This window comes from Acanthisitta chloris, unplaced genomic scaffold (genome assembly GCF_000695815.1).
Source record: "Acanthisitta chloris isolate BGI_N310 unplaced genomic scaffold, ASM69581v1 scaffold12002, whole genome shotgun sequence".
Classification (NCBI taxonomy): Eukaryota; Metazoa; Chordata; class Aves; order Passeriformes; family Acanthisittidae; genus Acanthisitta; species Acanthisitta chloris.
In genome coordinates this window covers 2535-12365 of record NW_008661597.1, presented here as the reverse complement: position 1 = coordinate 12365, position 9831 = coordinate 2535, and the positions used below count along the sequence as shown (strand labels likewise).

The window sequence follows — 9831 nt, the reverse complement described above, 5'->3', positions numbered from 1 at the left end:
CTGATGTTTGGTTACTGAGCTGAGCTCCTGCAGGCGACCAGACAGGCACAGCTGCAGCTCCTAGGCTTGCATTGCAAATCACTGTCCCAGGCTGTAAAATTCCCACCTTGCTGCCAGAGTAAGCCAGCCTCAAAGCAGACTGAGGGGAGAGTGCAGAGCAGCACAAGCCCCCACGTTGCCCCTGCAGCACAGCACAAACCTGCTGCTCTCTGCTCACCCTGCTCTGGTTAAATCTCAGAGCCAGTGCCAGGTGCTGCAGGAGCATTGGGATGGGGGATGCTTCCAGTGCAGAGGGAACATGGAATCAAAGAATCTCAGAATGGTTTGGGTTGGAGGGATTAAAGCTCATCTCATTCCACCCTTGCCATGGGCAGGGACACCTCCCACCAGCTCAGGTTGCTCCAAACCTCATCCAACCTGGTCTGGAACTCTCCCAGGGATGGAGCAGCCACAGCTGCTCTGGGAAATCCATTCCAGTGCCTCAGCACCTCACAGGGAGGAATTCCTTCCCAATATCCCATCTAATCCTGCCCTCTGGCAGTGGGAAGCCATTCCCTGTGTCCTGTCCCTCCATCCCTTGTCCAAAGTCCTTCTCCATCTCTCCTGGAGCTCCTTTAGGCACTGGAAGCTTCTCTTGGAGCTTCTCTTCTCCACCCTGGCCTGGAACACTCCCAGGGATGGAGCAGCCACAGCTTCTCTGGGCAACCTGTGCCAGTGCCTCAGCACCTCCCATGGAGGAATTTCTCCCAAATATCTCATCTAAACCTACTCTCAGTTTCAAGCCATTTCCCCTCGTCCGATCGCTCCATGCCCTTGTAAGAAGTCTCTCTCCTCTCTTGGTTTTGTTGTTGAAAGACATAAAATACTCCGATATTTTTAGCCTAATAACCAGTCTAGACTGCCTAGCTATGTTTGCAGGGGGAGAACAGGAGGATATTTCCCAAACAAAGGGATGTTTTCTCCCTGCTCTACCTCCCAGACATCAGCATGCAGGGAGGCAGCTCCATGCCCCTGGATTACACGCTGGAGAAGGCACTTGCTGCTCTGCTGGGGTCTCTCCCCCCCACGTTGGGGTGTGGGGGTAGCAGCAGCCTCTTAATATTCTCCATCCAGATTTCAAAGGCTGATTTGCATAATGCCATATCCCAAGTGCCCTGGCTCCATGCCAGCCCAACCTCCTCCAGTGGGAGAGCCAGAGCTGAACAAACATCGCTAATGAAGTGAAGGCGAGGCATGATTAGAGGGATGGAGAGCAAACAGACACATTACAATAGTATAAATACCCATTAGTTAGAAATTCTCTGCAGTGAGAGAGCACGAGGAGGTGGTTTTTTGGTTGGGTTTTTTGGTGGGTTTTTTTTTTTAGGCTGGTTTTGTTACCAACACTGCTGTGATGTGCCCAGGGAGCTCCAGGGTGGGCACAGGCAGGGAGGGCAATAGGTGCTGGGTGAGGACTGACCCCTGCCAGCTCAGAGGGATGAATCTAGGGCCCTGTCCCCACCAGGCAGGGAGAGAGGGAGAGCAAACAGCAGGAAACAGCTCGGCATGCTCCTGCCAAGCCTCCAATTGAGGCAAACCCCTAGGGCGCTGCAAAATGATGAAGGAATTAAGCCCTTGTTTTATTTAATTCTCTGGCTGAGGATTTAGAGGTAAACGTAATTAACCTAATTTCCATATCTGGGACAGCTGGACTTCAGAGAGAGGAAAAAAAAAAACCCAACCACCAAACCTGGCATAAATCACTAGGACGGGCAGAGGGGATTTTTTTCTCCAGTGCATTTTGTTGTTTATTCCTTCAGCCCTTCTAGGAAAAATCCATGTTGATGGAGTGTCTTAGGCCTGGGTCCTTACCCCTCTCTGTGCTGAGAGATGCACTCCTCACCCTGCTGAGCAGCAGCTGCTTCCTGCCAGGCTCTCCTGGGGCTTTCACCAAGTCTTTGTGGTCCCAAGTCTTGCTGTCCCTGCTCCCTTGTGCTGCCCAGGACAGCAGATTCTTTATTCATAGAACCCCAGGATGGTTTGGGTTTGAAAGGACCTTATAGCTTAGCCATGGACAGGGACACTTTCCACCAGCCCAGGTTGCTCCAAGCCCCATCCAACCTGGCCTGGAACACTCCCAGGGATGGAGCAGCCACAGCTGCTCTGGGCAACCTATGCCAGAGCCTCAGCACCTCCCAGGGAGGAATTTCTTCCCAATATCTACGTTTAAGGCCATTCACCCTTTTCCTATTGCTCCATGCCCTTGTGAAAATGCCCTCTCCTTGTAAGATCCCTTTTCCCCCTGATCTTTCCCATCCTTTTTGCACACAGGGTTATAAACCTTGTCCTGGCTTAAATATATTAGCACTTACCAAGACATTGGTTTATTTATACCCTTTTAATCCTGGTGTAGTTTAACCATGCACAGTTTTGGCCCCTTGGTCATTCCATAAATACACCCTGATGTGCTCAGTCCTGTTCTCTCCCAGTTTGTGGCTGTTTATCAGTGTTGGCTGTGATTAACCCAGTACAGCCTGGGTAGAAATGGCATCCAAGGCCTCTAGTGCAGCCTGGAATTGCACTGATGCTTTTACCACTGGGTTGCATCATGCCAGAGTGGGAATTAGCTCAGGTACTGCTGTGAGTGTGCTCAGGGCTAAGGGAGATGGGGTGTGAGCTGCCCCACCAGGCTGGAGCTTTCCCTCAGCCCAAATGAGTATTGAGGGAATAAAACAGTGATCGCTGCATTCCTCAGCAAGATCTTCAGAGCCACAACCTCTCCCACCTGCAACAAGATATTCAGAGTCATGTTTTCTGCTTTCTGACTCTTTTCTTTCCCAACTCCTGCAGTCCATTGACCCTGGCCAGCAGTTCACCTGGGAGCACTCCAACCTGGAAGTGAACAAACCCAAGAACCGTTACGCCAACGTGATCGCCTACGACCACTCGCGCGTCATCCTGCTGCCCATCGAAGGTACTGGAGCATCCCTACTCCCACATATCAGTGCTGGCATGGAATTGCTGCAGGGAAACATGTTGCACATGCTCTCCTCTCTTGTCTCTATTTATATTCTCCTCTTCACATCTCCCTGGGAGTTTAGCAAGCAGGAGATACCTTTGTAAACCCGACGTTGGTTAAATCCCGGTGACTGGCGGATTCCCTGGAGCTGCAATCCCTCATTTCAAGGGCTGGTTTAGCAAGGAGCTGTCTTGCCTTTGCTTGGAGATCCCTGCTTGATACAGCTCTGGCTAACAGGCAGAATTCAGACCACAGAGTGGGGTAGAGAGAGCAGGGATGGGTGGCAGGGAGTGCACAGAGTGTGTCCACACAGGGATGGAGGAGAGGCAAGCACAGGGCTAAGGGTACAACTCTGAGCAGTGGCAGCAGCAGAGATGTGGCTGCTGAGTTGTAGAGGCACAAAGATCACTTGATATGCAGCTCCTGCTGCAGCCCTGGCTCTTAAAAGGCTCAGGATAAGAAGGGGTTAGCACAAGCCTGATGGGTCATAAATTGTTTCCTGAGCTGCTTATGTGAGCGATGGTGCAGTCAGGAAATTTACATTACATTTCACAACTCGTGGCTCTTGACAGAGCTGCTCTGGTGCACACCAGGATAAGAGAGGCTTGAGATGGAGTTGAACAGGGCACCTGCTTGGGTTGCTGCTGCTGAGATAATGTTGGAGTTTCGTGGGCTCAGGTTGGGACTGCGCCGTGCGGATAAAGGCAAATCTCGCGTTGCCAAGAGCTGATCATCAGAGCAGAGAGGATGGGGGAATGTCCTGGTAACTGCCTGGTGAATGGAGAGGTTAATTCAGGAGCCTTGGTGACCAGGGAATTGCTAGAATAATCTCCCTCTGCAGCAGGGATGCAGGGAAGAGCTGGTCCTGAGGTAGCAGCAGAGCGTGGTGCTTTGCCAAGGAAGGGCACAGATCTGGATTGGTCTGCTCTGCTATTAGAGGGCTTTAAACATTTCTCCTTGTGAAGCTGACTGTGTTCTGGCTTGGTTTAATTCTGAGATTAATATTGGATGAGCCAAGGGAAGCAGAAGCTTTAAAAAGTTGACTTGTCATTCAAGGGAAGGGAGAAGAACACAAGTGTAGGAGTGAAGGACACTTGGGCTGGGCTTGGCTCATGAGGCTGGATGCAAGCAGCAGTGCCAGCTCTGCCCAGGGGCACTGTGAGGAACTGATGGTGCAAATACAATGGGCCAAGGTTGAATTCTCAAGCATCTGAGAGGTTCTGACATCTCTTGGCTGATGTGCTCCCTCCTACTGGGCTCTATTTTATGCTCTGGAAGATGAAAAGAGCTGGAGGAAGGAGTTGTTGCTTTCTCTTTGGTTCAAACCTGGATTTGTCAAGGCTGCAGGTTGTCACTGGCTGCTTGGTCAGGAAGAAGTAGTGGCTTTGATTCTGTGGCTCCTCTGAAACTGAGCCTGTCACACATTGCAGGAGCTCATGGCCATGGTTTGAAATTACAGAGTGGACCCGAGGGGGCTGGAGAGGAGATTAACTCAGGAAGCTCAGCCTTCCTGCCACTGCCTCCCTCCTGAAACCTCACATTGGGAGGGAATGGGGGCAGGGAACCCTCCAGAAATTCAATCAAAAGCCTTTTCTAGCAGCAGCAGCAGCTGAAATTGCTGAGTGCCCTTGAGGCCTGGCAGGCAGTTCCCATGATCACACCTCGCCAGCCACGGCCAACTTCAGCTTGGTGCTGCTGCCCACCCTTGGCTGCCCTGGAGACAGGAGTGAAGGGTTCTGTACCCAGTTAATCATGGGTTAGCAGCTCCTGCCAGCTTTGCCAGCCACTGGGCTGTAATTAGGACCAGGCTGCTCCATGCCAGGCACAGGCTCTCCGAAGCTGAACCTGAGCAGCAACTGCTTGCCAGGGTCCATTTTAACTTCAGAGCAGCTTTTTCTTGCCATGTCCCAATCACCCTCTTCACTCTGGCAGTGCCTCCTGCTCATCCCAAACCCTCCAGCCAGGACCCAGGCGAGCAGCTGTAACTCAATAGCCTGTAACTCATGCGAAGGGGGAAAAAAAAAACCAACAACCCACTCCTAAAAATGACAGTGAGCAATTTACAGCAAGGCAGAGCTGTAATTTTAAAGCCTTCCCTGGCTGAATCAAGCCTGGGTTTATTCTTCACTTTGTCCAGCTGTAGCTCCCTGCCTGGGATTAGGCTATGGACCATGCAATCATTGACCAGGTGCCTTTGGTGCGTGGGCTCGGGGCGTGTGGGGACAAGGACTTGGGTTTGTCCTCTTGGAGATGCTGCAACAGGAGCTCCAGGCCAAGACTTTGCTGCTGTTAGCCACACCAGCAAAATGATCACAGTTTCAGGGCTTGATATTCAGCCTCTTCATATCTTTTGTAAGAAGTTCCTTGTCTTCCTGCAATGCAGGAGCTTGAGCTGGGAAAAACCTGCCAGCTGTTCATCCCAGCTGTGATTCTGACCCACCAAGCCACAAAAGCTCTGATGTTTCTGCAGGGGATTTATCCCTAACATCATCCCTGCAAAGATCTCCTCATGCTACCGACTGTATAAAGTGCAATTCACTGATTTTTTTTGCTGATTTAACACAGGAATTGTGGGCAGTGATTACATCAATGCCAACTACATCGATGGGTATCGGAAGCAAAACGCCTACATTGCCACTCAGGGGCCTCTGCCAGAGACCTTTGGAGATTTCTGGAGGATGGTGTGGGAGCAGCGTTCAGCTACTATTGTTATGATGACGAAACTGGAGGAAAAATCACGGGTAAGAGGCATGAGAAGGATGACTGGTTAGTCATAATCCTGGAGGATTGGAGGGGAGAGTTGGGGGAGCAGCAAATCTCTTTGATGTGAAGCCAGTGGGGAATTTCTGCCCTGCTTTGCCAGCACCCTGAAAGTTCAGTGATTCATTGCTTTTAAAAAACCAAACCATTCACCCTGGGAAGCTGCAGCCTCCTTTGCAGCTCCAGGAGAAGAGGCTGCTCCATCCCATCCGTGCTCTGTAGCTCTGTCTCGGAGTTAATCATGTGGCAAGTTTCACATTCAGTTCTCTTGTTTAACAAGCCCCAGTACATTCCCTCTAATCTTCCTGATCATTCCAGTCTATTGTCTCCAGGATTGAGGTGGCATCAAAGCCTGTGCTTAGGCAGGAGGAGCTTTTCCTGCTGGCTCTGGCCCTGTCCTGGTGCTCTGCAAAGACATTTCTTGCACCTGGATAGCTCCAGCAGTTTGGGAATGAACCTTCCCAGCAGCCAAGGGTTTGTTCCAGCACTGAGCCATCCCTCCTGTCCTGCAGATCAAGTGTGACCAGTACTGGCCAGGCCGAGGTACAGACACCTATGGAATGATTCAAGTGACATTACTGGACACCATTGAGTTGGCCACATTCTGCATCCGAACGTTCTCCCTTCACAAGGTGAGCTTGCTCCTGCTCTTGTTTTTCCCTGGAAATGGCCTACATGTGTTGTCCACACATAGCACAGGTAGGTGTGGAGGTGCTGGTCCCCCCAGTGACTCCTGGTGCTCCTCTGTCCTGCAGAATGGCTCCAGTGAGAAGAGGGAGGTGCGGCAGTTCCAGTTCACGGCGTGGCCTGACCATGGTGTGCCCGAGTATCCCACCCCATTCCTGGCCTTCCTGAGACGGGTGAAAACCTGCAACCCTCCTGATGCTGGTCCCATCGTGGTGCACTGCAGGTACCTTCAGCTGCCTTCACCTGGCTCTGCCTGGGGCCACGTGTGAGGGAAGTTCAGGGGGATGTGGATTTGCCCTTGGGAGACATGAGTAGGTGCTAGTGAGTTCCTGTCAGGTGAGAGCTGTGCTCCAAGGTGGATTCCCAGGCAGCATCTGAGGAGGATACTTGGGCTTTCAATTGAGCACAGCATTTCCTGAGGTGATGAGTGGTGTAGTTTGCACCAAACCACTTGGATCAAGTGTTCCAGGCCAGGTTGGATGGGGCTTGGAGCAACCTGGGCTAGTGGAAGGTGTCTCTGCCCATGGCAGGGGGTGGAGTGAGATGAGCTTCAAGGTCCAACCCAATCCATTCCATGATTCTCTGATCCTGTTAGCCATGGGAAGCACTTAGGGCTGTATTAGTGCCTGGTTTGGGTAATGGGGTGTTCCTGGTCATGGTGGGAAAGGAGGAGGAGGAGGATCAGGTACAACCTCAGAAGCTGCATGGGCTGTTTGGGAGGCAGAGCTGACAGTGATTGACAGAGAGTTTCTTGAGTGCTGCAGCCACTCTGATAACGACAAGCTGAAGGCAGGTAACGTTCCCTAATTCAATTTCCAACCCAACAAGGAATGCCTGCAGCCTCAGCTTGGATAAATCCCTGTGCTCCTCGGGAGGCTGTGGAGGAGCCTGCAGGTTCCTCAGCATGAGGGGAGATCTGAGGTGTACAGGCTGCTGGGGGAGCTAATCCTGCCTCTGCTAGAGGATGCCATTCAGCCAGCCTTTGTGAGTGGGCAACTTATCACTGCCCTTGCAGATGGCAATTATTGTGCCCCTCAGAAAATGAATAGAGAGAGCTGTCAGCTCCCGACACGCAGGAACCAGCTCCCAGATCAGCTGCTCAACTCCTGCCAGAGCTCCAGTCACCTGCTTGGTTCAGGTGTTAGGCAGCCTAATTAACAAAGATCAAGGGGCTCCATGGAAAAAGGGACAGCACTGGCATGGTAAAAGAAAAGCCTTTATTAGCAGTGGCACAGGCTCCCAGCACAGAGCCCTGCTGAGGTGCCAATGCCACTACACACAGGTCTGATGTTACCTCCATGCACAAAAAACATTTCAGGAGAGAGGTGATGTGCGTTACTCAGTACAACGTCAGTGGTTTCTCAGCTCTGAGAGATCTGAGTGATTAAACAGCCTTTTTCAGCCCTTTGTTCCCCACCTGGAGCTGTCACAGCTGTGTCTGCAGCATCACTGCTGGCCCAGGGTGACAGGGCAGGAGCCATGGGCCAGAGCAGTGTGGAGAGGGGACAGGCACAGCTCCAGAGGCAGCTTGTCCTCTTCCAGCCTGGCCTTGAGTGGCATAACTTGGTTTGGGAAGTTTGAACCACTCAGAGCAAAACTCTGCACGTCACAAACCCTTTGGGGCTGAGGCAAAGTGCTGCTGCTTATGGTTGGGCAAATAGATTAAAAGCTTCTCTGTCTGCTGGCTCTGACCCAGCAGCTCCTCAGGTGGTTTGGGTTCCAGTTGGGTTTTACTGGCCCCAGTACAGGTTTTACTGGCCCCAGTGCAGCACTGTGCTCACACACTGGAGTGACTCAGAGCAGCAGTGACTTTGGGGTCACCACTGTTCTCCAGTGAATGTTCTGTCCAAACCCTCTAGGACAGTGTTTATAAACTCTGTCAAGAGCAGCACTGAGGAGTGAGGACAGTAAGTTCCATTTGGCAAGTTCCTTTAATCCAGCAATACATTTTGACCCACACATTCCACACAATCCTAGAATCTCCTGAGCTGGAAGGAACCCACAAGAATCATCTCCAGGCCCAGAAAACCCTAAATTCCCACCCATTCTTGGCTGGTTTGCCAGGATTTCCTTTCCCTCAGCCCATCAGCACCATGTGCCAAGGCTGAGGTTCCTTCCCACTCACCAAGTGCATTTGGTGGACATTCCCTGCCTCGTGCATGGCTTTGTGGCAGTGGGAAGATCCTCTCTTGTGGGTGACCAGGAATATCTTGGAGTGGAAGAACCACTGCTTCATTCTTTGCCCTTTCCCTGGCAGTGCGGGCGTTGGCCGGACCGGCTGCTTCATCGTGATCGATGCCATGCTGGAGAGGATCAAACATGAGAAGACAGTGGATATTTATGGCCATGTCACCCTCATGAGATCCCAACGTAACTACATGGTACAGACAGAAGACCAGTACAGCTTCATCCACGATGCCTTGCTCGAGGCTGTGGCTTGTGGCAACACCGAGGTCCCAGCTCGGAATCTCTACAGCTACATCCAGAAACTGGCACAGATTGAAGCCAGAGAGCACGTGACGGGCATGGAGCTGGAGTTCAAGGTAATGTGGGTGCTGCAATCACAGCATCATCAGCTGGAAGAGACCCACAAGGGTCATCTAGTCAAACTGCCCTGCACAGGAGAATCACACCCTGTGCCTGAGAGTGTTGGCCAAACACTCCTGGAGCTCTGTCAGCCTTGGGGCTGTGCCCACTGCCCTGGGGAGCTGTTCAGTGCCCAAACACCTCTGGGGGAAGAACCTTGTCCTGATCTCCAACCTAACCCTGTTCCAGTGCCCAAACACCTCTGAGGGAAAAAAAACCTTCTCCTGATACCCAACCTAACCCTCCCCTGATGCACCCTCAGGTGCTGTCACTGGTAGCCAGAGAGAAGAGGTCAGTGCTGTCCCTCCACATCCATTCATGAGGAAAGTCATGAGTTCTCCCCTCAGTTTCCTCCTCTCCAGGCTGAACAGCTGATGTTCCCTCAGCCACTCCTCATATGGTCCCTCAAGGCCCTTCACCACCTTTGTTGCCTTCTTTGGAAACTCACTAATAACTTAATACCTTTCTTCTCTTGTGGTGCCCAAACTGCACACACTATCCAAGGTGAGGCCACACCAGAGCAGAGCAGGACAATCTCCTCCCTCTGGCCATGCCTTGCCTGATGCCCCCCAGAGTATCAATCAGTGTGGAGGACTTGATATTCCACACTGGAATGTCATCCTGGCCCTCACATGTAGCAGCCACAGAGCCTTTATAAGGCTGGTGGGACCTTTCTGGTTCCATGTTGGAGGTAATTACTTTTCTGAGCTCCCCAGGGAGCTCTGCCTGTCGCTGCAGGAGACGTCTGTGGTCATTTCAAATCAAATTGAATTTGCTCCCTTTTCGATTGGGTTGGGATT

The 9831-nt window shown here is 51.8% G+C and overlaps 1 protein-coding gene across 1 annotated transcript in view; it reads left to right on the top strand.

Moving 5' to 3' along the window:
• The window catches only part of LOC103798048 (receptor-type tyrosine-protein phosphatase S-like), a gene marked incomplete at both ends in the record, with an annotated part of 37053 nt that overhangs the window by 24852 nt on the left and 2370 nt on the right, over window positions 1–9831 (top strand). The window contains 5 exon segments of the mRNA XM_009070292.1: window positions 2830–2953; window positions 5564–5739; window positions 6271–6390; window positions 6514–6668; window positions 8703–8988. Coding sequence (XP_009068540.1) covers window positions 2830–2953; window positions 5564–5739; window positions 6271–6390; window positions 6514–6668; window positions 8703–8988 — 861 coding nt within the window.